At 39.8% G+C, this 25,853-nt stretch overlaps 1 protein-coding gene across 10 annotated transcripts in view; it reads right to left on the bottom strand.

Moving 5' to 3' along the window:
* LOC121286814 (transcription factor 4-like) overlaps positions 1 to 25,853 on the bottom strand; it is a 126,814-nt gene that overhangs the window by 16,521 nt on the left and 84,440 nt on the right. For 7 of the 10 annotated variants that reach the window (XM_041203868.1, XM_041203865.1, XM_041203867.1 and 4 more), the window contains 9 exons: positions 22,168 to 22,270; positions 16,802 to 16,941; positions 12,417 to 12,564; positions 8,476 to 8,540; positions 8,154 to 8,232; positions 7,528 to 7,601; positions 3,755 to 3,961; positions 1,997 to 2,117; positions 352 to 514 (listed from right to left, as the gene is read on the bottom strand). In XM_041203868.1, the coding sequence (XP_041059802.1) occupies positions 352 to 514; positions 1,997 to 2,117; positions 3,755 to 3,961; positions 7,528 to 7,601; positions 8,154 to 8,232; positions 8,476 to 8,540; positions 12,417 to 12,564; positions 16,802 to 16,941; positions 22,168 to 22,270 (1,100 nt within the window). The remainder of the gene's footprint in view (positions 1 to 351; positions 515 to 1,996; positions 2,118 to 3,754; positions 3,962 to 7,527; positions 7,602 to 8,153; positions 8,233 to 8,475; positions 8,541 to 12,416; positions 12,565 to 16,801; positions 16,942 to 22,167; positions 22,271 to 25,853) is intronic. The other 3 variants (XM_041203871.1, XM_041203870.1, XM_041203866.1) reach the window with 2 other exon arrangements.

The following is a 25,853-nucleotide window of genomic DNA, read 5'->3' as shown; positions in this document are numbered from 1 at the left end:
TCAATTGTTGCAAAACAATGTTACTGTCAAATCACCAGTTGTATTGGTCAGAAAATACATATGGCCAAAATAGATACGGATGAAAGCCATGTCAATGTCTTGCCGACTTTATCCAAACTTTCCACAAATTTTCATTTACCACGGAGATGACGGACTCCAAGGAGTGAAGAGGGATGATTAAAGGAAAACACTTCCATTTACAGCTTCCATATTTTTATGCAATAGTGTACAAATTAATCAATTATACATTTATGAAACAGGATACACCCAAATATGATTGTGTAGCTTTTAAAGAGATTTAATTCAGACCAGGAAGTTGGAAAAATATTCTAGGATAATAAAAAAAAGTACCTTGTTCTTGATGCCCTTGATGACATTTTGGAATCTTTCCTCTCATCCTCTGACTTGTCTTCTGAACCTGAGGAATTGTGATTTTCATCCTCCTCCTTTTCTTCTCGCTTAATATCAGCACTAGACTGACTAACACTTGATCTCTGCAGACCACCAGTCATTCCTAAAATAGGATGCAAAGCAAAAATACAACAGTATTTAAATAAATACTAATTTATCAACAGGAAAAAAGGTAAATGTCACAGATGGATTTACAAAGAGCATTCGGTAATGATTCAGATTTGGGCAAACTTTAAAAGCATGGCCATTTAGTAACTTCAAAACTAAAATGTTTCCAACCTATCAATTGATGGCATTTCAACCCTGAAAGGAATTTTAACAAGTTTCCATTTGACAAATGGGAGATTTCAGTGGAAACAAAATAATCAGCATAGCCAGAAAGCTTTTTACTTCAGTTATGATCAAGGAAGCTGTAGTATCTTACAGGTTGCACAGAGCATACAAATGAAAGTATTGTGGTTACACAAATACAGTAGGTACTTATCAGATGTGCAATGTATATAGACATTACGAGTCCATGTTTTAATGCAAGAGTCAACTTAATTTATCAGATTCTATCAATTTAAGGGAGAGTTACTTTGGAATCCTGAGTGAGGTAGATTTACAGTCAAATTCTATTTAAAGAGTGCAGCCATTTGAGAAGGAAGTGGCTACATGACTACATGTGATCCAGAACTGGTGGGATAACAGAATAATCAGGGTTATATAGAAGGGAAAGAGGCTAGACAAGCAAAGCAAGACTTCAGAGGAGCATGTTTTTGGAAGGGTAAGGAAGACCTTTCGGAATCGGTGACCAATGGAGTTGGCAGTATTGACCTTTACAATACTGTTGCTGCTTTATATACTGCCTGTTTCTACAGCAAAACTCAACACAATGGCTACTCCCAGATCCCAGAAGTGAGGAGAAAGCTTTCAGTGTGAGGTGTGAGCCATGTACACCTTCAAAGTAGAGAGAAAACATAGCGCTTTTATTTATATCAAATGCCTCTCATGCAGGAGATAAACCACCTGAAGCTGGTCAAAAGCCCATCCCATCTAGTTGCCTTCAATAATTTCTTGAACAAAATACAGGTAAGCCATTATTCCCTATTGAAATATCAGAACAATTTGATTGGGACAATATCACAGTGCAATATCTTTGGCTAACAATCTCTGTTAATGCATCCTTTAATTGTATTGAGCTGCCTATTCGGGCGCTGATTTTTCATTCATGAACAGCACAGGAAGTGATGCTTAAAAATGTGAATTCTCCTCTTCAGATCACAATACACCCAGTCAAGGGAAACATCTGGCTCCCACCTCTCCATTATTACTGCTCTATAACTAGCCTAGAAGCCGAATGCTGCCCATAGGCACTCAGCCTTCATGCAGTAAATCAATTTATCTCTGCATCATACCCTAACTGCACATCTCAGGTCAGTAACACCAGGTGATGACTCATTAACCTATCTCTCACTTTGCCATGATGCATCATAGTGGGGTTCCAATGCTGTCTGCCAGTTTACAATTTTCTTGATATTTACATCTGCTTTAAAGAAGTAAGTGCACAATGCAATGTTTTATATTAAAATGTGCCCATACTAACCACTGTAAGTTTCTTGTGGTCGGTTCAGGTCCGACAGTGCTGTGGACTGTGATGGCAGTGCACGGTTAGGCAGAACACTAGCATTACTAGATATTCCTGAGCCTTCTTCATGAGCTCCAACCTGCAAAAGAAATGAGATTAAGGAATAAAATTTTGCACAATCTGAATGTTAAGAAAAGGACATTAAAAGGAAAACCTTGAAACACAAGACAAAATGTACACAGATGTGGAATCTAATAGAATTAAAGACTGTACAACAATATAAAAATTATGTAGTGCTGAGGGAGTACTTTACTGTCAGAGGTGCTGTCATTCAGACGAAATGTTAATCCAAGGTCTTGCCTGCCATCTCAGGCAGAAGATCACATGACATTATTTGAAGAACAGCAGGCGAGTTTCTCCTAGTGTCCTGGCCAATATTTATCCCAACACCAGTTTAAAAAAAGATAATCTGGTCATCGCTGTTTATGGGAACTTGCTGTGTGCAACTAGGCTGCCAATTCTTCTACAACAGTCTAAAACTTCAAAAAAGTCTAACTGGCTATATAATGTGCTAAGGTCATGAAAGGTGTTATATAAACACAAGTTTTTGTCTCTCTAATTTCAGGAGTTTAGTTACACTGGAATGTAACCCAAAAAATCACTGGGTGGCAAAGTATCTCTCTCACTATAACAGAATACCTTGTAACAAGAAAAACTGGAAGGGGTACTTATCTCGTACACCCAAGGGATTGTTGCAGTAGTTATACCAAATCTGTATAACTGAAGTATGCCCATATTAGTGATTAGTGCGTTCAGTCTTAAGTGAGCCAGTTTCCAAACTGGACCACCACACACACTGGTCCCACTTAACAGACAGAATCCGGTTTTAACTCACAAAAGAATTTCAACACAACAGTCATCCTAAAAACAAATGCGGACACGATAAAATAAAATGCCTTACAGTTGCCACTGTGATTCTATATTTACACAGATACTCAGCTGGTTAGCTCAGGTCAAATATTTACAGCATGTCTTCCTTGAGAGTTTGGAACACTGTGTGCACTGCAGGGAGTTACATGATTTTTATTTTAATTTGCTGAATGTGCAAATTTGAATCTGACTTCTGGCACAGGCTAATACAGGCAATGATTTACTATGGGTGGTGGAACTCTAGTCTGACCATGGTCCTAATTATTGCGTGGCTCAACTGAATGACAACACAAAGTAAAAAAAAACCAAAGCAACAAAGAAAAAGCTTTCAAAAACGATCTACAAGATCTTGCACAGTTTTGATTAAACTGCTAAATGTAGACAGTCAAGCAGCAACCCAAGAACATTTTTCTCTGAACACTGGTGCAGACAAAAATAGAAGACAGAATCCAAGAACAAGACTTTCAATGCAACATTGGCCAGTGGAATGGCGCAGGGTTCTTCAGGGGAGAAACGTCATAAAAAAGGAGAATGTCTTAAAAAGGGGCACCAACCCTGATTCACCTGTTTGGAAGCTGATCTTACTTGTATGTGGGGGAGGATCAAAAGAAAAGCTTTAAGAAACACGGGTGAATTTTTGCTGAAGAAAATGATCAGTTCTACATAACAGAATTTTAAATGCAAAAACCTGTGTTTTTGAACAAATACTTTCGTCAATAATTTATGCAATTTTTAAAAAATCAAGTGACTTAGTTGAATCATTATAACCATCAGGATTTCAAGGGTTAGAGTCTCAACTAGAATAGACCTGGCAAATAATGTTAACATTATTACAACAACTCTCACCATAGAATGCCTGTTGGCTGACATCAGCACTGGGGGTGTAAATCCTGGGCCTATACCTCCAACTGGGCCATTGTGTGATGGTCCTATTAATACATGCAAGTCACCATGGTTACCAGGCATGGCAGTTGCTGATCCAACAGCATGACTACGCAGCACGTGAATGGCATCATCCAGTCGGTCTAGTCGATCCTCCATTTTACTCTGTTGCTTGGAAAGAAATGAAGTGCTCAAAGTATTTTTTTCAAAAGAAAACATTAATTGCAGAGTACAGCTTCAATTTTTTGGACAATTGCAGCAAATTTGGCAGAGTTAAAAGATCAAATATCATACTTAATTGAAATGCAAGGTTTAAGGAATTCTGTAAAAATTCCATTACTACTGATGTACAAGATTATTTCCTACATAACAGTAGCTACACCTGAAAAGCACCTCACTGATTTGTAAAGTGCTTTGGGAGATCCCAAGGTTGTGAAAAGTGCTATTGGATTACAAGATCTTCCTATTGCTCTAATGAGGGTAACATAACAGGAAAAACATGGTTCCTGCTTGGGGCCATCACTAGGATTTCCATCTCGAAATGGTGCCAATTTTTTTTGTGTGTGGGGGCCATGGAGATGAGGGCTGAGGGTAGGTGAGTTTTTCTTCCTCTGTTCCCAAGTTAGTTTATCCAGTGGCGTATGGTTACAGGGTCAGAGTGGTTGCATCAGTCACTGTATGGGATTAAAATTCCAAGAAATTCAAAACACTTCAAAGAGCTGCCTTCAGGAGAGACAAAGCCAAATAATTAATAAAAAAAAAAACAGCTCCTTCAATGTGAAGGCCCCAGGATGACCAGAACGTCATCAAATTGCAGAATTACATTTTGTGAATGGGGCTATGATATTGCTACTGAGACTTGGGACAACACTTGAAACTTCAGTGCAATAATCTGCTAATATTTCCTTATGTACAGTGTGGGAGATAAAGATATCAACAACTAGGTGAAACCACCATGCCATTTATTTTAAAGCAATGTAAATATTTTGAGTGCACTTAAGCGATTCAGGATTATGCAGGTAACCTGTTCCCTGAGCGGCTGTCAGCTTGTTAGTCCCATATCTGACAGGAATGCTAGAGGGAATGTCTAAGCAGGGGCCAGCGATATGGAAGCAGGATAATTAATGGTCAGGAGAGTTTCTAGCCATAACTGGTAAAACAAAGAAAACTTTGACTCCTTTCTGGCAAAAGCACTGCAGGGTGTGGTACAAAGCTAAACCGATTTGAAGGTTCCCAGTTTGATTCCTGCTGAGCTACCAGCTTCAGCTGGGGCAATCTCAGAACCTCCAGGCGAAAGTAACAATCTAGACTTGTGAAATAAAATAGAAACATAGGTAGGCACCAGAGGGCTGCCAGCACTGTGGACCTATATTCCAGCAACAAACAGTGCATTCAGAAGCGAAAAAATAGGATTAAATGGTGTTCCTTGCCTCCTCATTACAAAGGAAGTTCACTGGTAAGATAGATCAAGTTTGGCTTATTGACAATTTTTAGTTCAGACTGTTTAAAAGCAAGATCCTCATATGAGGAACCACTTCCTTCACTTCAAAGCAAATACGAAATCATGATAGACACCAAGTACCCACCAGTAGGTTTTATATTACTGAGCTGACATCTTCCACAAACATATAGACTTTTATTAACATGAATTGGTCTTGCAAGACAGAAATTCCTAGAAGCAGAGTAGCAAGATGTGCAAATATTGACGAATTGAAGATGGGACAACAAATACAACAGAGCTTAAATTTTCAGGTATTCTAATTAACTTCTATTTAATAGAAAAGGCAAGTTCCCATCTGCGCACAATTGTAACATTTCACAGATACAGCACACTCAAATTTCAACGTAGACATTTCCTGTTTACTAACAACCTAACGTTTGCCTTGGAGGGGTTAATGGCTTCGCACCACCAGATCATTTCACACCGTTAGTGATTTGATGTGGCACGCTGGAAACCCAGGAACTGTACATTTTCTTTTCTTGGCATGAGTGGCCAAAACCAAGTTCACAAAGAGAGATCAATCACCAGTAAAAATGGGCTTTGAAGAAACAGAGCTCCTTTTACGAGTTAGATTTCTTTCAATCCATTTAAGCCAACATTCTCAAGCACTGGATACTCTAGTGACAAGAGGTTAACACTTGTTTTATACTGTACTCTCAAAGTGGTACAGCATTTCTCAGTAATTGACAAAATGGTGGGCACCAAGCAGAAAAGAATGCGTCTAAAAAGGCACAGGGGCTGTGGTGAAAGCACACAAAAGAAATAGGTTTTAAAACATGTGAAAACAGGAAAGGTGGTGGTTAAGATGAACGACTTTGAGGGGGAAGATGTAGAGGATAGGGGCAACGCAGCCCAAGGAACAGACACTCAGTAATGTAGAAGGAACAGAAAACGTACAGTAAACAGTATTGGTTAAGTGCCAGAACATCATTCGTCTGAGGTCCACACATTATAGAGGGTAAGGTGGAGACAGGATATGGAGTGTTTTGGGCAAGAAGCTCTGATAATTTACCAAGGCAAATGGAGCTTGTTAAGGATGGGGGTGTTGTACTGTTGAGATAGATTGTGGAGGATAAAGGCAAGAAACCAACAAAGAGGGCATTTACGAAGGCAAGCAGTGAGGTGACAGAAGTATGGGCTAGTGTCTCAAAAGCAGTAAGGAGAAGTAAGGTTGAGTGTAGGACATATTTCAGAGACTTCAGAAATGGATGTGTAGAAGGAAGCTCAACTCAGGGCAAAGCCGGTCACTGAAGCATTGCACCACTGGGCTAAGCATGAGGTGGCAGCTTGGGATCTCATGGGAATCCACCACAGCAGCTTGGTGAGCTGCTGGCAGGAGACTAAGAAGATTGTTTCAGTTTCACCAAAATGATTTTGAAGGGGAGGGGGGTTGCAATGCTTCAGCTGTACAAAGCCTCAGCAAGACCCCATATGTGAAGTCCTGTTTAGTTTTAGGTACCAAACCTCAGGAAAGATATACAGGTCTTGTGGGAAGTACAGGACAAAATCACCAGAGATTTAAAGGGTTAAATTGGGGCAAAGTTGGATGAAACTGGCACTTATTCCCTTCAGTTTACAAGGTTAAGACATAAACCAATTGTGGTGTGTAAAATTGTAATGGGATTCAATGGAATACATACAGAGTAACTATTTCGTTTATTGGGAGAATCTGGAACAAGGGCAGACAATCTTAAAATTAGAGCTAGGTTACTTGGGTACAAAGGTGGGAAGCACTTTTTCCATCTATACTACTGGAAACCTGGAGCTCTGTTAAAATTTTCTAGACTGATAGATTAAGTAAGGGTGTCAAGGGATGTGGAGCTAAGGCGGGTAAATAAATGGTGCTTACAAAATCAGCCACTGATTTAACTGAACGATGGATCTAACTCAAATGGCTTAATGAGCTACCCCTGTTTCAATAGCTCTATCAGATAGCCGTACAGAAAAGGCAACAACTGCAGCATAATAAATGCCACAAGATCGGGTATCACAAAATAAATTGATGTGTAAATTTGTTTCACTGCTCTAGGCATACTTTGCCAAGAGTTCAATTAAACACTTAGCTTGAGCAAAAACCTCAAACGTGCTGACAAAAGGATAGTACAGATCATTTTCTTCCAAATAATTGCTTTTGAGTGGATCTTCGATGAATGAACAGAAATGAATTAAAATTGATGCTATGTAGATTATAATTTACAAACCAAAGTACAAAAGGAAATAAGTATGAAAATCCTACCAGGTTATGTACTGTCCCTTCATAATTCGGTGATAATGCACCTTGGCCTCCAGATCTAGACCACTGACCTGTACCTATAAAACGACAACCAGTGAAGCTGTGTTTTATTCAACATCAATTATACAAAGATTAAAATATCCCGTTTGCTTAATTTTCATTGGATCCACTCAAGACCTAGAACTTTACTGAGTACATTATATCCCCATCCACCACCTCAAACATTCATTCCCTCCACCATCAGCAGTCGCATGGCATTCCATCTATAAGAACAACTGCAGCAACTTGCCAAGGCTTCTTCCACAGCACTTTGTGGGGGCGCCTACACCACACGGTCTGCAGCAGTTCATCATCAATTTCTCAAGGACAATTAGGGAGATTATGTGCTGGCCTTGGCCAACGCACCCACATCCCAAGAGTAAAGATACAAATCCCATTTTAAATCATTTAAAAAACTGCTGCAATTTCAGTTTTGAACACTGGATGGTGCAATAGCACCATTGTGCTCAAGCATAATGGAACAACAGTACATAAAGATTTACAGCTGAACAATTTGGACCTTGGCATTTCTGAAAATGAACACCTGAATGTCAGACCATGGGAAAAACTAACATCAAACTTTAATTTACCTGCAATTGCCTGTGGGGACCCGACTGGTGTTGATGGATTTGAATGGAAGTTATTGCCGGTGTGGTCTGGTGAATAGATCTGAAAAATAGGATAAGGCCCAAAATGAAGTTATTCTTTTCTAATAGAGACTGTCTACTTAACTGCACTCTTCTTTTGAAGTTGAATTCACACTGAACCCTGGCACCTGAAATGTAGTTAATTCCAAAACGTTCTGAATTTGACTGCATACACAATTCTAATCCCTGCAATAAGCTGGGTTCACGTTAATTAAAGACTGTTAATTAAATCCTTACTTTAAAATGACTTATTGTGCAAGCTTACCGAGGCTAGAGCCTTTCCCAGTGCATCACAGGTTTGTGGACTGCCAGCTGAGCTTCCTCTGTTAGCTAAAACCAGAATAGATACATTAACAGGAAACCCAGCAGGTAAATACAGTTAATATTTTATGTTAGGATAACAGCTGTATCTGAAACTCAGATAAACCATTCCAACCTCTTGTTTTTAAAAAAAAAATTACACAGAAACATACATTTATTAAACAAAGGGCTAGACGCTTATTTCTTAAAACATTAGGTTATCCCACTAATAAATTTGCAAATAATGTTTGCATAACTAAATATGGCTAACAAAAATAAAAGTTAATTTCCCTTGGCAAACTTAAATATAAATGATGGACAAGACTGAAAAACTGACATGAAAATGATGGCAATTTCTTTAAAACAAGCATTTGTGTCTACAGTGACAAATAGATAGAGCAGTTAGATCAGATATATTAATATTTTATTTTTAAAGTCAGGATACCACAACCTGCACTAAGTTAGGACATAATGGAAGTTTACTTTCAAGCAATGTAAAATCTGTGATCAACATCCTATTTGTAAACGTTACTCTGATCCACCCTGTGTCAAGGATAGTCTTCAATTCACTCCCAACATCCGTGCTCCATTGCCTAAAACCTTTATTTTTAAAAGGCAATAAGAAGTACTTATTATTTTAAAGCTGACTTGCTATATAAGGTTGCTAAAACTATTGTGCCTGTATCAACCAAAAGGTGTGTACCCAGGGTATAACAAGTACCAAGCTTCATCAGAACTAAAGGTTCTGATGAAGAGTTATACGGACTCGAAACGTTAACTGTCTTCCTCTCCACAGATGCTGTCAGGCCTGCTGAGTTTTTACAGCTATTTTTGCTTTTGTTTCAGATTCCCAACATCCGCAGTATTTTGCTTTTATCTTTTAAATTAAATCTCCTACAAGATTATGGCCTGGGTTTTTTGATCAGTCGCAATGCAATGGCATCACTGCTGATCTGGAAGAAAGTTCCCCACAAAGATCTAACCATCTCTGTGACATAGATTTCCACTTTCCTGACAACAGTTTAAATCTGGTGCCAAGTGAAGAGGCTTTCCAGGCGTCCAACAACAGCAATGTTGAACAGCAGGGCTAAGCAACCAAATCACACTGAAGTCTAATGCATATTATCCTTCACTTATAATTTAAAATTTCAGATAGTGAAATAAATAATTGGATTAAAGTTAGAAACTAAAATAAGCAAGACATTTAAAAATATTTTAAACATGTAGGTTTTTAAAAAAGATAGTGGAGAAATCTGACATTCCGTAAACATAAAATTAGATTTCAGGCAATTGGGAGTTTTAACAGCAATCATGAAGTTAATATGCTGTTTAAAAACCCAGTTACACTTCATTCAACAAGGTGTAACATTTTCCCAAGGGTTTTTACAGCAAGACTAACAGGGTAAGAACGGGAAGTCCTCATCACTTCATAGATGAATCATTAATTGTATTTTGGGGAGGATGGGCAAGGCCTCGACAGTGTAGAATCACTGTCAGCAACACCTGCATTTCCACTTGATTATGCGCACGTACAAATTCCTGAAGTTGCTGTCAATTTCAGTAGAGTAATGATGCCAAAGTTTTGCCATCAATTACCATCGCAAAGTCTAGGCCATTATGTTGTCCCATATGTACAGTGTATTACATATAATCATGCCAGAACTACTCAACTACTGAAATCAATCTTCACACAGAAGGGTCAATTTACTATCCCACACTTGAGAAAACGTGTGTCCAAAAGGAGTGTGAATTCGAGGAACAGTGTTACGATGTTCTAACCCTACCTGTGCCCTATACGCTCTTTACATGTGGGTTGAATGTATTTACATTGTAGTGAACGAGGTTTAGCATATAAAAAACGCAAAGAGTGCCTATCCTTTTAAGCACTTCCAACATAATAACCCAACTCTCATATGTGGGCCTTCTGGTCATTTTTAGCTGTGCTCACCAGCAGGAGCAATGCAGCGCCGGAATAGTAAAGAGATCCGTATTAGCTTTATATAATCCTTTTCCCTATTTAAAAACCAAGAATTTAAAGAAACGTTTTCAATATCTCAAAGCACATTCTGGGCATGCGTAAAACAGGATCAAAACCTAGAGGAAAGGCAAAAAAAAAATCCTGCAGAAGAACCCATTAGCTTCAGACTCAGGGGGGACAACATTTACTAAATAGTGAACGCCACATGAAGATTATTAAGGGGGTGCAGGGAAAGCAACTCCATCTATTGTTATACCCGTGTGCAATTCATTTTAGCAGGTGACGGTGTGCAAAATGTCAGTAATTTCTAATGAAAATGTATGATTCAACATGACTGTCTTATAAATCTCTCCAAAAGAAACAGCAGTCATTCCATCTAATACTCAACTTATATCGAATGCTGTAGTTCCAGGAGTAATTTTCCCTCAATTGCTACTAACGGCCTGACCAAAAATTATCATTGCTTCCTAAAGGTTTTCCACACCACTTCTACAAATAAAGTTAAATAAATTTTCATGCATTACATTTCTGGATATACAGAAATCATATTCCATTTGAAATGTGCAACAGAAAGTAGGATTTAAAATTTCTCATTCCAGTCAGAATTCAGACATTATTTAGTCAAAAATATGTTAAAGGTGGTCCAAAAAAATTATTTTTGCTGAATTTAGGCAGTCTTCTGAGTTAACCAAGCTTAACATTACCACTCATCTTGTACCTTAAGTTTAAAGGTAAGTCACTCGTGCAAGCTCTACAAGGTTTCCTGAGTCACTTCTTACAGAAATACAATCCAAACTGACGATGCCAGAGATCAGCCTGCCAAAAGATTAGTATTTTGCTCTGATGGTGACCAGATATGGTTGCACCGAGTGTCAGTGGAATAATGACAAGGGTTCACTTTCTTTTCATGAGCTGGCTTTGATGGGGAGTCATTCCTGCATATTTCATTCCTCATATGAAAAAATGTTTCTTTGAAATGAGATCAGCGATTTCTACGGAGGTAAATCTACCTTTGGTATTTTTATTCTGTAAAATGGAAAATGGCCAAACCAAGCCAGAGGCAAAAGGTAACCTCATGAATTGTAACCTCTTTTTCTGATTATTACAGTGAAATATTTCTTACACTAAATGTTGCGAGTTTGTTGAGCTTGTGCTCACCACATCCAATGACAATAATCAAAACATTTAACAATTTCAACTTAAAAATAAATAAAGCCCGTGTGCACTGCAGAGCAAAAACAAACATTTTTAAACTTGTGCAAAGCACAACTTACTCGGGCTCAAATAAGTCAAGCTTGGATGTAAATCTAATGGCCAGGTTCAACTGGGGCTGATTATTTTTAACATTTTGTTTTATTGAAATGCATAAAATAATTCAGTTGAAAAAAAGTGAGACACAAAACTAAAAAAAACAAATTAATTTTGTGCGAGCTTTTTGTTCTTGAGCTGTCTGAGAAAGCATCATTATTCACTGGACTGAATTTAATGCAATTCTATCAATTCTTCAGCCACTACTAAGAAAATAAGTACCGCGTTCAGCAAAAATATTCCATTCTCAAAAACATTACCCACAAGAAATAGTAAGTAGAAACTTGGCAGGACTCTTCAACCTGTTCAGGTGACAACGGAATACAATGATCTAGGTCTTGACAAATCAATGTAATACAAAAGCAGTCATGACATTAACAATGCCGCTGCGTATAAATTTGGGTGACAATGGAAGTTTCAATTCTTCAAATGATAAATACATTGACAATAGAAAAAAAGTCAACAAAAATCTGTCTCATTCAGGTGGAAAGTGCTGCTGGTATTTGCAAGTTATTGTTAGGACCCTACTTTCTATCAATGCATGGAGGACAATGTACACTTCATAGCCCTAAATAAATCAAAAGATGCACTGCAATTATGCATTAAAAAGCTATACATACTCATGATGGTTTCTGTCCCACTGATTGGGGGTGTGTGAGATGAAACGCCGTACGCAGCCGAACCTGCGTTATTGGAACAGTGGAAACCAGACATAGAAGGAAGACTTCCGTTAACTTCTGTTGATGGCACACTGTGTATTGGGTAGCTCTGCAAGAGAAAAACGTAGTGGTACAAAGCTCATTCACCATTTTTTTTTAAAACGCTGAAGGTACGTTGGTTATAGTGCACATGTCTAGAACAAGTCAATCGTAAAACCTGGATTTCATCACTGAATTAAAAAAACCAAAGGAGCAAAGGCGTAAGGCATAATCAGCCATAGCACGATGCTCTTAAACCAAGTACAATTAATTTAAGATAAAAGCAAAATACTGCTGATGAAGAGTCATACGGACTTGAAGCATTAACTGTGTTCCTTTCCACAGATGCTGTCAGACCTGCTGAGTTTTTCCTGGTATTTTTGTTTTTGTTACAATTAATCTAACCTCCTTATCCCACTGACTAGACCCTCACTTCAATCTCAAACACAATGGGTGAAGGAAAGGCTCATCATGAAACTAATATTGGTTCCAGACTTCCCTTATGTGCTATACTTAGAAATCCAATTAGCAAAGAATGCAATTCAACAGATTAGTATACTTGTATACACAATATATATTCCTACCTTCATGTTTATAATCTTGGCTCTTCAACATAAATGAATTTTTTATTCATTACACATCTCCAACATTTCTTGAAATGTTTAGAAGGTAAGAAGGTTGAAAGGTTGGCTGAATGATAGAACAGGTTCATACCATGATTCCTTATGCAGGTCATCCTTATGCAATCTCAATCATGACATATTTGACAAATACCAAGCAGAAGGAAGTGCTTCTTTACAGAACGAGACAAGAAAGGGAGAGTCCCTGGTCCTCCTTTTGAGGTTATTGGCAGTATGTCACCAAGTGGCATTGATGCAAGTCTTTGAAGAGGCCACAGGCAAGTACATGTTACAGCTTCAGAGGGAGAATTTTCTCCCCGTTGGTGGGGGTTAGGCAGGAGCTGGCTTGCGCACAGCCATTTTACATGGGCGGGCCAATTAAGGTCTGCCTAATGTGACATGCGCTATGTGCTCCCTGGGCTGGTGGGGGTTGCCTCATTCAGGAAGTGTGCTCTTTTGCCCATGTGTGTGAAAGAGCGCAGAAATCTCTGAGGCACAGAGCTGCCTCAGGGAGATTAGTTTATGTCCAAAAAAATTTAATAAAGGGAAGACATGTCTCCTCATGTGAAACTGTCACATGAGCTGGGACAGGTCTATTAATTATATCAAAATATTTTTACAAAACTTTAAAAACCTTCGTGAAACATCATCTTGCCCACGGATGAGGTTCCATGATAAATGCGAAGGCTGCCTGGGCTCTTCGTCTCCCCGCCAACCTTAAGGTTGGACGGACAGCTGAGTTTATTGATTTAATTGATAGTTAACTGGCCTTTGACAGTTTGGCAGGCGCGCAGCCGAGTCGGCCGCTTGCCCACCGAACTGAAAATCTGAATGATGCATGGTGATGTCGGGACGCATGCCCGATGTCACCGTGCATCATTTTATGCCTCGGCGAGCGGGCCCCGCCCCCACGTGCTGAGCCGAAAATTCTGCCCCAGGAATTGAAGAACAGAAACATACGAGTATTTCCAACCATTATGCCAGTAAGCCATATTTCAAAACTATAAACATTAGCTATCTCCGTGGTACTTAGAAATTTTTAATCCTTCAACCATGACAGAGAAATGTTTAAATCAGAATGGAAACTGAGTGCTTCATTTATGGATCTTCTTATCTGACATTCAGCAACTGAACCAACAACTGTGGTTCACATGAAGAAATCCTCACTATTTTGCCATTAATTGCACATTGGACTGTCATCTTAGATTTCAAATACAGCAATTCTCTTAGAAAATGGATTTATAGAGAAACTAACAGAATGCAAGTTATAACCTCTTTTTTTTCAGGCACTAAACTTCAGCTTTATGAGCAGGAAAGGTCAAGAGCTTTCCCAGGAGGCTGCCTCCACCTTTGGCAATAAGAGAATGTTGTTTTTGCATCGTCATGGTTGGGAGAGGCAAGGTGTCAGCAGGTAAGGTAATAAAATGTAAAATTTGTCAAAGTCGCACAGCAAAAATCAGAGGAAATTTGGTTCAATAGAATTTCTTTTTTGAATAACCCACTGGATTTAATTATGACGTATTAGGTTTTTATTCATTCATGGGTGTGGGCATCGCTGGCTATGCCAGCATTTATTGTCCACCCCTAAATGCACTCTGAACAAGGGCAATTAAGAGTCAACCACATTGCTGTGGGTCTGGAGTCGCACATAGCTAGGTAAGGATGGTAGATTTCCTTCCCTAAAGGACAATGGTGAACAACAATCGGCAATGGTTTCATGGTCATTAGACTTTCAATTCCAGATTTTTATTAAATTCAAATTCCACCATCTGCCGTAGTGGGATTTGATCCCGGGTCTCCAGAGCATTACCCTGGGTCTCTGGATTACTAGTCCAGTGACAATATCACTATGCCATCACCTACCCAGTTTAGGTGGGCTACATTAAGTGGACATGGTTTATAGTCAGGACCAATCAAAAACTGAACATGCCCCTTGAGATACATACATGTTTCAAGTGCATGCAGTCATTAGGGGCTGCTACATCATTATTTCTTCTGCCTCATGGTTATAAATTGAACAACGAACATTTTTTTTCTACAAGAGCAATAATGTGGCCACAAGTCTCTTTACATGATTAATGGCCTGAAACATAACTCAAAGCAAATAGCTGATTCAATTAGATGGAAAAGCATAAAATATCATCTGTATTTTTTTCCAAAACACTCCCAGTTTCGGCACTTTGAATGTACAGATAGGACCATGATACTCCTGATTATTAATATCATTGTGCAAAAAAAAGGTTGAAAATTGCACGCAATCCTTAAGCCTTTTAGCCTCTAAATACTGAGTCCGCTCTAAAAAAAAAGCTGCAAGCTCTGTAATTTATGAAGGGTGAGGAAGAACTGTTTCAATACAAATTATTCAAGGAATCATAACCTTGCTGGGTCACTTGGGGGCAATTTCAGGAGCATTTCTTTTTACAAAAGACAGTGAAAGTCTGGGACTCTTTCTCACCATATCTTCGCCCTCCTAAAAAACTGAAGTTAGCCCAATTGAAAAATTCAAAACTGAGATTGATAGGTCACAAGTATTGTTAGGCAAGGGGATTAAGCGATATGGAACCAAGGTGGATTAATGAAATTTAGCCACGATCTAACTGAATGGTGGAACTGGTTTGAAGGGCTAACAGGACTCTTCCAGCAACAGACAGTAGACTACATGAAATAAATTCAGTTGTCTCGACCCAGTTCCTCCCAAATACGGCCCATAACATGAAAGTGGTCAAATTCAGCACTAATTAGGAGTGTCACTCAGATATAATGGTTCTTAAGGGAAACACAAGTTCACACAGTGCAGCAGGAATGTTCCTGGGAGGCTGGAGCACATTGTTACGTACAGCTCAAAGACTCTTATTTTTCATCAGGCCAAATTATATTTGACCTCTGAATGTCTGATGTGACTTTTCATGCCCCAAACAGGAAATAGGTGGCACTGTCCCACACATCATGTTGAGTGCAAAATGTACCTTTCACACTTGATCCTTTTAGGTGAAGAAAAACTTAAATTTCGCTCCTGGCATAAGGATCTGATTATACACACACTTCGATTGTTTTTTACCCCCTACATTACCTGGAGACATGGTACATAAGCAAAGACATTGGAAAAAATAAAAATCAGATTAACAGCCTCCTCAATCACTGATGCTGATTCAGATCCGTCAACGATTTCAGAAATACAAGAGTGGCTGAGTACTGTTGCACACTTTGTCTACATCACCTAAGCTGCTCATTTCAGTCTTTCAATGCTGTTCTTCATAAATGCTGTTAAGTTTTCATTAAAAAAAAGTTCTTTAACAGCTATTCTAAAACTGCTTTGGTTTGCTTACAGCTTACCTTAAAGAATTTTGAATACATTTGTATGAGCTTACTCGCCGAAAGTTATCTTTTTTCAGAAGGTATCACTGTGGATACCATAGCCTGCATTCACCATAGCCTGTATTCACATTATCAATCAATTGTTTGACCAGTGCTGAAAATGTAACCACAATCCAATTAACTCTTAAGAATAAAATATCTGTATAAAAATCCAAGCAATAATACTAAGTGCAAAACTTACAATATAACAGGTTTACCACACGCTAAAATCCTGTACACTCAAGAGGAATGTTTTCATTTTTCCTTAAAATTGAATAGATAAACAAGCATTTCTGACCTAGGATCATTATTCTGAAGACAAAGTTTACTTACCAGGCGTTCTTGTGGATGAAGGTTGCTGTAGCCACCAGATTGGGACAAATGGGATGAAGAATTTGCCATCAAACCTCCATATCCTGGCTGACCCATTCCACTGGATGAGTTCCAAACATCAGGACCGTTATGAATACCATCTAGAATGCAACAAAAATCTTAGTTAAATATTGTGGCCCACGAGAATGAAAATTTAATCATTCGCACTCTTATCTGTATACATAGCTGACTTTAACACCCAGATAAAACAACGTAAAAGTAGGTCAATCACTTTCAGGTGAAGCATTTCTGTTCTTTCAGGTTATTCTTTGCATTCCATGGGTAAATCCTACAATCTAATGGGGATCATTGATATCTGTTCATATTGGTGCAGGAAGGAAACCTGTTTGGGATCTGATGCAACTGATTATACGCACACTTGATCTTCGCAATAGGAGTTGAATCTAGACCAATCTGGTTTTGGTGAAGGAGGAGGATAAAACTTTCCCTCCCTGATGTGGGATGAGTTCAAAATCCTAATCCAGTTCCTAGTGGGTATAAACCTATAGACAAAAATTGTCCTTAATTCAGCAATAATTGCACAATTTCAGTCAGACAGGCCATAGGAAGGCTCAGCATTGCAAAAGGAGAAATACAACTAGTGGAGAGTCCCCTTTCAAGATTAAGTTAGCAAGATTGTTGAGACTGACTAGAAGGATCTTTTAATTACATCTAATAATCCATATTCATCTAGGAGCACTTGCTGTTAAGCACAAAGTGGCTAGAAAAGGAGTAAAAGAACAAAAATGCTGGAAATACTAGGCAGGTCCGGCAGCATCTGTGGAGACAGAAAAACAGAGTTAATGTTTCAGGTCTGTGACTTTTCATCAGAACTGAGAAAAGTTGGAAACATAATAGGTTTTGAGGAAGTGAAAGGGGGGCGTGTGGGAAGGACAACAAAAGGGAAATTCTGTGATAGGGTGGAGGGCAGGAGAGATTAAATGACAAAAGGTTTTGTGGCAAAAAGTCAAAGGGAGTCTCTGCTATCTTGTTCACTTTCATTGGTTTCTACTTTCCTTCCCTTTACCACTCCATTTGGCTTTGTACCATGAAAACTTTCGTCATTTAATCTCTCATCACCTCCACCCTATCACAGACCTTCCCTTTTATTGTACATCCCACACTCTCCCCTTTCATTGGTTAAAACCCATTACATTTCTAACTTTTCTCAGTTCTGATGGAAGGTCACAAATCCAAAACATTAACTCTTGTTTCTCTCTCCACAGATGCTTCCAGACCTGCTGAGTATATTCCAGCATTTTCTGCTTTTAATTTGGATTTCCACCAAGTGGAGCGTTTCATGTTCCTGGTTAGAAAGGAAAGAGTTTTTATTTCTCTCTTGCATACGAGCACAATATTTAGAAAAAGTCACAAGAAATTGGCTAATTTCTAAATTGGCCTATTTTAATTCATGCCCATTCAGCTACATCTCTAATCAGTCTTTTTTTAAAAACTAAAGAGAAAGTGACAAATTAACACAAAATCATCATCTTTTTCTCTTCTTAGCAGGTTATAGACTATTCAAAATCTATTAAGCGGCAGTCATAACAATCTAGTTTTAGCACAGAGCAAAAGACCAAACTGAAAAAATCCCTTGTATTTGCAAAGACAAAAACAGAAAATGCTGGAAAAGCTCAGCAGGTCTGGCCGTATCTGTATAGAGAGAAACAGAGTTAATGTTACATGCCCCATATGGCTCTTCTTTGGAAGATAGAAATTTTCCAATATGTGCAAGTTCTGAAGAAGAGTCAAATTGGACACGAAATGTTAACTCAGGTTCTCTCTCCACAGATGCTACCAAACCTGCTGAATTTATCCAGCATTTTTTTTTGTCTTTATTTCAGATCTCCAGCATCCACAGTACTTTGCTTTTATTTCAGCAAAGAAGGTCCAATATAACCAGTGCATGGAAAACTCTAGCAGGACCACTGTGTCTTGTTCATGTATAGCTAAAGAAACATTGGCAGACTAAAACTATAATGAAACCTGTTTTCTCATTTATGCGATAGAGCCAGAGGGATATTTTCTTGTAAACTTATTGAAGTGGAAAGAAATTTGGCTACAACTTGTAAAATAAAAAGGCTGGTCCTTAACCAAGTTCTACAACAGGATTATACAATGCTGTAAATTGGAGAAACCTTAAACCAGATAGTAGATCTTTTCAAATGCCTGCAATGTATAGCTGGCTTTGTGGAAAACATAATACTTTAAGGTTTACTCAGGAATATTTATGTTCTGCTAAGACACATGATAAGCTGATAGCTGATGAGCAAGTTGCACCATGGATGCATCCAACCCTGAATGAACCCCTAATTCAGACACTAAAGTCCTTGTATTGAGAGAAATTAGTGCAAACTTTCAGGACATCATGGCATTAAGGATGGAATTTTCCATGCCTGTTGGCGCTTGGAGTCATGGCAGACTTGAGCGGACAATATGGCAGGAAGGCCAAAAGTTGTAAAACCAGTTTGTCCACTCCGCCCATCAATGGCGGGCCACATTTCCCAGTGCCGGAAACTTCACTCTAATACATCATTATAAGCCTTGCCCGCTGGAATCATCCACCCAAGCTGGATCATCTGGGCATGTTGGTGTGTTTCACAACTGCACTTCACTCAGAACTTCGAGGTTTGTTTCCTACATTTCTTGGGGCAAAATTCGCTATCATCAGCACCAGGCTTCGCCGGCAGCACCACAACACTTTTAGGGGGGCTCATGGGCAGGTCTCTATCTACCAGACCAACGTAAGGCAGGAATGGCTTTTCAACAGCTGCGGGACTAGGTCTTGTTTGGGGAAAAGAGGAGGTGGGGGATGAAAAGAGACTGCAGGGCAAGGGCTGTACTTGGGGAAGGGAGATATCCCAGAGTGTGTATAGGGGTACATGCTGATCTGTGCATGTGGCCTCAAGATGGTCCGAGCTGAGGAGGCAGTCTCCAGAAGAGATGAGGCCAGGTGGAGGCGTGAGGGGGAGAGGGGGAGTGAGTGTGTGTGTGTGAGTGGTGGTGTCCCTTGAGGTGGCAGTGAGTGAGATGCCAGTGAATGTGTGTTGGGCTTGAGTGTGTGAATTTAGGGCGATGAGATGATTGCCTTACCCTGAGATCATTCAGCCTCTTTCTGCATTGGATGACCAGCCTCTTCTTTGCAGTGTTGGCACTGACCACCACTGCCACCACCTCTCAAGCCAGTTTGGTGAGATTGCTGGACCTCCTGCAGCCAGAGCTGGGGTAGGGGACATCAAGGCATTTCAGTGATGGGTCACTGAACACCTCCGGGCTTTCAGCGCCATGTCTTCACTGGAGCAGTCCTAGGCTGTAAGTATTGAGAATTGTGTGCACGGCTGCAGTTTAGGTATGATCCCTGGAGTGAGGAAATGATGTTGGTAATGGCATGGCAACAGTGTAGCTGCATAATTAATGAGGTGGGAAACAGATGATACAAAGTAAAAAGCTACCATTGTGGCTGGAGGGTAAAATTTCTTCTTTGCTGCCCACTACTGCACTTAGTGCAAATCTGGGATGATTCTGCCCTAAGAGTTTCAGTGAGAATGACAAACAGCCTTGAACAAAACAGTTAACCATACCAAATTTCTGAGGGAACTATTATATAAGCAAAATTCTACAGATGCTGGGAATTCTGATGAAAAGGTCACAGGTCTGAAACATTAGCACTGTTTCTCTCTCCACAGATGCTGCCAGCCCTGCTGAGTATTTCCAGTGTTCTCTGTTTTTGCTTCTGAGGGAGTTAAGTTCTGTTAAATTCCGCACATTGGTGGGGGCAGGGAACTGCAGAATGTTGGGGAAAAAAAACTGTAGAAAAAACTGCCCCCTGGAAAGTTTAATCTGTTTGAAGTTAGATACCCTAGGAAGATTCGATTTGAAGCTTCTCCAGCTTTACAAGAAATTTGAAATTAAATACCATGAGGTATACAGGTCTCTCCTGGCTCACTGGTGTGAGGATACTCAAACCAGGCAACTGCCTTAAGTGCATCTGAAACCTCTGCAGATACATTTGGGTTACTATGACTACAGGCAAAAGCTCTGGGCTCAAAATTGCATGGATATAAGATTAATTTAGAACCTCAATTTTTCTAAGATCTGTCTAATAATAACATTGAAGCCATGGACATCACCCGCTATTTTAAAGACAAAATCTAGAAACTATACATCTTCAAACTAAAGACAGTGAAACATACGATGCCACTATGTTGCATTCAGCTACTATTTTCACCCAGATCTTAGTTGATCCAGACTCATTATTCTGGTACACATCTTAAAAGCTGCTTCATAAATTCCATCTGCGATTACCAGTAATCTAGTATTGAATCATTCACCTAAGACAAATAATCAATTGTATCCCTAGTCTGTTCCAGCTGGCTTGCTCGCATTGCTGTGTTATGCCACTCTGAGCCTGTGTGCACGAGCTCAAATGAAGTGGGATGCACTTTCGAAGACTTCTCTGCACATGAGGCAGGAGAAGAATCAACTGAGGGGCACAGCATCAAGTCTCAGCATCAGCCAAGAGACTGATGCTTCAGCCATCAGTTATTTAAATTATTAGACCAACTCCAAGTTCCAGAATTGGCATGGTTGGTGGAAAGCGAATAAAAGCACCAACTATAACTATCATAATTCCTTTGTACCCTCAGGCAGACTGCAGAAAGGCCTTGAGGTGCTTAACCATCACATTTACAAACCATTCTTAATTCCCTAACCAAAACTGTTGGTCAAGATACATGCCCCTACATAGGAGCAAATAAAACCAAAGGAAATTGCGCAGGGGTAAAACAAGGGGAAGAATTGGTTTGGGAAGTTGCACTCTGCGAGGCTCAAGCATCTTCAAATATGCTTGATCTATCATGGTCTTGACCAATACTCGTAGAATGTAGAGAAGAAAGGAAGAACCCATCCTTAAATTTAATTCTTTACAGGGTTCCCAAAGTATTTTACATTGGACTTCTATGGGTAAATTCAATTTTACCAGCCTATAAATGCAGTTTTCTTTTTGGTGTTATTATTGAGTTTCCTTTCCATTGTTACAAATTTAATACTTTAAAAAAAGTGAATTGGCTTGTTTGGGTAACATTCAAGATGTGTTTTTAAGCAATGAAAATGTACAGAATTGAAACTACACAAGTTAACAAGCAGTCATTTTCTCAAAGTTCATTTCCCCTAAAAACACAGCAGACTACTCAAAAGCTGTTATGCATTTATAATATTGGTCATATTTTCACAATCAGTTATGAATCATAAGTTGTGATTAATGAAAAAACACAAAGCATTCACCAGTTCAATGCTGATCAATTTAGTTTCTGTAATTAGCCCTTTACCTTGAATATAGAAAGAGCCTGGAAATACAGAGCTTGAAGGTTTGGATGAAGAATAGCCAGCTGAATCTCTGCTATATTCTTCACTTGATGTTGAAGCGTATACCTGTATTGGAGGACAAAATAAGCTTGTTATGTCGATATTTATGTTAAAAACTGGGTCATGGTCTTTAACTCAATTTCTACAATATTTAGTTCTAAGCATTTTGTAATAAATTGTATTTACATGACCATAATCATAAAAGTTCAGAACACATGAAGAGGTCCCCTCAACAACATAAAATGGGAATTTTATATCCCTCACCCTCATCTTTAACCTCTACTAGCACAAAATGTCCAGTAGGTTCAAGCATGCCTACAAAATCTCTACAGCTGCAGGGATAGTACTGCCTTAAAGAGTTTGTCATGCTAACAATATTTTTCCTGAATATATTCATCATTGAGCAGAACATACTTTTTGTTTGCCAACTGATAGACCATAGACAAGTTGTGGTGCAGAAAGAGGCCATTCAGCCCACTGTGTCTGCGCAGGCCAAAAAAAGGGGGAAAAAAATAGCTGCTCATTTTTAATCCCACTTTCTAGCATCTGGTCTGTAGCCTTACAGGTTACAACACTTCAGGTGCGTATCCGGGTATCTTTTAAATGAGTTGGCATTTCAGTTTCAACCACCAATTTAGGCAGTGAATTCCAGATGTCCACCACTCTCTGGGTGAAAAGGTTTTTCCTCATGTCCCCTCTAACCTTCTGCCAATCACCTTAAATCTATGCCCCCCTCAGCTGAGGAAACAGGTCTTTCCTGTCTACCATATCTAGACCTCTCATAGTTTTGTACACCTCAATTAGGTCACTCTTAGCTTCCTCTGTTCTAAGGAAAGCAACCTTGGTCTACCGAATCTTTCCTCATAGCTGTCATTTTCCAGCCTTGGCAACATTGTTGTAAACCTCCTCTGTACTCTCTCCAAAGCAATTGTGTCCTTCCTGTAATGTGACCACCAGAACTGTACACAAAATTCCAGCTGTGGCCTACCAGTGTTTTATACAGTGCCATCATTACATCCCTGCTTTTGTACTCAATATCTCATCCAATAAAGGAAAGCATTCTACATGCTTTATCACTTTACCCACCTGTCCTGCCACCTTCAGGTACCTGTGGATATGCACTCCAAGGTCTCACTTCCTCAAACCTTCTCAAAATCCTCCCGTTTATTGAGTATTCCCTTGCTTTGTTTGCCCTCCCCAAATGCATTACTTCACACTTTTCAGGATTGAATTTCACTTGCCACTTTTCTGCCCACTCAGCCAAACCAGATATCCTCTTCACTATCAACTACGTGGCCAATTTTTGTGTCATCTGCAAATTTCCCAATCATGCCTCCCACGTTTTAAGTCCAAGTCATTAATATATACAACAAATAGCAAGGGCCCCAACACTGAGCTTTGATAACATAACAGACAGAGCTAAATATATCAAATTCAGTTTTCTTTGCACGGGATTCCAGAATTTTCTAACTTTTGTTCTGGGGTATTTGCATTCCTTGACTTTATTCATTTATAATTCTGCCCAATTGTTCATGGTGCTGGAATAAACCAAATCCTGTTTCTAATACAGGGCATGACAGGATTTTTTTTTGTGGTGTCTGAAAGCAAAATTCAGTTATTCACTGTGTAAAGGTCAAATCAGTGATCTTGAGTTACTGATTAGCCAATGCTGTTTGTTGGATCTTGCTGTGTACCAATTAGTTTTCACTCTTTGCCTACTTCAGAATCCGCAAAACAGTTAAGCAATATGTCCAGGGGCAACAGTTGGAGGCGGGTTTGGTGCAAACCGGGAGTGGATTGCGGCATATGTGCAGAGCAAAGTGGACTTCTTCTGTGGCTTTGGAGGGGAGTGCGCACAGAGGATCACCAGGTGGACCCAAGGCTGGAGGTGAACTCAACCTTGTTCGAGAGTTTTTCAAAGAAAGGATTTGAGTACTACATGCTTAAGGGCCACAAAGTATGTTCATCCCGGTATTATAATTTAGATGGAAAGAGGGTCCTGTGTTTATTAACCCATTTGGCTGAACATCCAGAGCTCAGTCTTACACTCCCATCTCAATGAATTCCTGTACTGCAAGGATCCTTAGACAGCACCTTCCAAACCCACGAGCACTACCATTCAAACTAGGCATGACGATGAGCTCCTCTTCAGTCACCTTCATGCCCACCTCTTCGCTAAGGAGCCCTTCCCATAAACAGCTGACCCTTTCTCTGATCTTCAGAAATCTTGCTTCATCTGGATTCGTCCCTTTGGGTTCTTATCCTTCCTAAATCTTTTTATTGGGAGTTGCTGGTGTGCCATCTGTTAGTTCAACTGTTCTACTCCATTCACGCTAACTGACCTTCCTCTGAACCAGCAGGACTCCATTCTCTCAAGTCCAACCCTAGTCTAACCCGAACATGATTAGGTGGTGGTGCTGCTGCTTGGTTAACTGGCCTTTACTTTTCAGAGGCTGAATGCAAACTCTCCAACACCACCTCCTATTTCCCCCTGGACCATGAACCCATCAACAAACATCAAGCCATCAATTCCAAGACTGTCACTTCATCTGTAAGACCAACAGACATCGGAGCAGAAATTAGGCCATTCGGCCCATCGAGTCATGGCTGATAAGTTTCTCAACCCCATTCTCCCACCTTCTCCCCTTACCAATCAAGAACCTATCTATCTCTGTCTTAAATACACTCAATGACCTGGCCTCCACAGCCTTCTGTGGCAATGAATTCCATAGATTCACCACTCTCTGGCTAAAGAAGTTTCTCCTCATCTCTGTTCCAAAAGGTCTTGCCTTTACTCTGAGGCTGTGCCCTCGGGTCCTAGTCTCTCCTACTAATGGAAACATCTTTCCCACGTCCACTCTATCCAGGCCTTTCAGTATTCTGTAAGTTTCAATCAGATCCCCCCTCATCCTTCTAAACTCCATCGAGTATAGACACAGAGTCCTCAAACGTTCCTCATATGTTAAGCCTTTCATCCCTGGGATCGTTCTCGTGAACCTCCTCTGGAACCTCTCCAGGGCCAGCACATCCTTCCTGAGATACGGGGCCCAAATTTGCTCACAATATTCTAAATGTGATCTGACCAGAGTCTTACAAAGCCTCAGCAGCACATCCCTGATTTTATATTCTAGTCCTCTCGAAATATATGCCAACATTGCATTTGCCTTCCTAACTACCAACTCAACCTGCAAGTTAACCTTAAGAGAATCCTGGACTAGGACTCACAAGTCCCTTTGCACTCCAGATTTCTGAATTCTCTCCCCATTTAGAAAATAGTCCATGCCTCTATTCTTCCTACCAAAGTGCATGACCTCACACTTCCCCACATTGTATTCCACCTGCCACTTCTTTGCCCATTCTCCTAACCTGTCCAAATCCTTCTGCAGCCTCCCCGCCTCCTCAATACTACCTGTCCCTCCACCTATCTTTGTGATATCTGCAAACTTAGCCAGGATGCCCTCAGTTCCTTCATCTAGATCATTAATGTATAAAGTGAAAAGTTGTGGTCCCAACACTGACCCCTGCGGAACTCCACTAGTCACAGGTCGCCATCCTGAGAAGGACCCCCTGATCCCCACTCTCTGCCTCAACTCTTAAGATCTTCCTTCCGCAGCCTCCAACTTCCAGTACCCAATCCTACATAGTTCAT

Source organism: Carcharodon carcharias, chromosome 14 (genome assembly GCF_017639515.1).
Source record: "Carcharodon carcharias isolate sCarCar2 chromosome 14, sCarCar2.pri, whole genome shotgun sequence".
In the NCBI taxonomy this organism is placed as follows: domain Eukaryota; kingdom Metazoa; phylum Chordata; class Chondrichthyes; order Lamniformes; family Lamnidae; genus Carcharodon; species Carcharodon carcharias.
The sequence above is the reverse complement of the archived record's forward strand: the minus strand, read 5'-3'. Positions and strand labels throughout refer to the sequence as shown.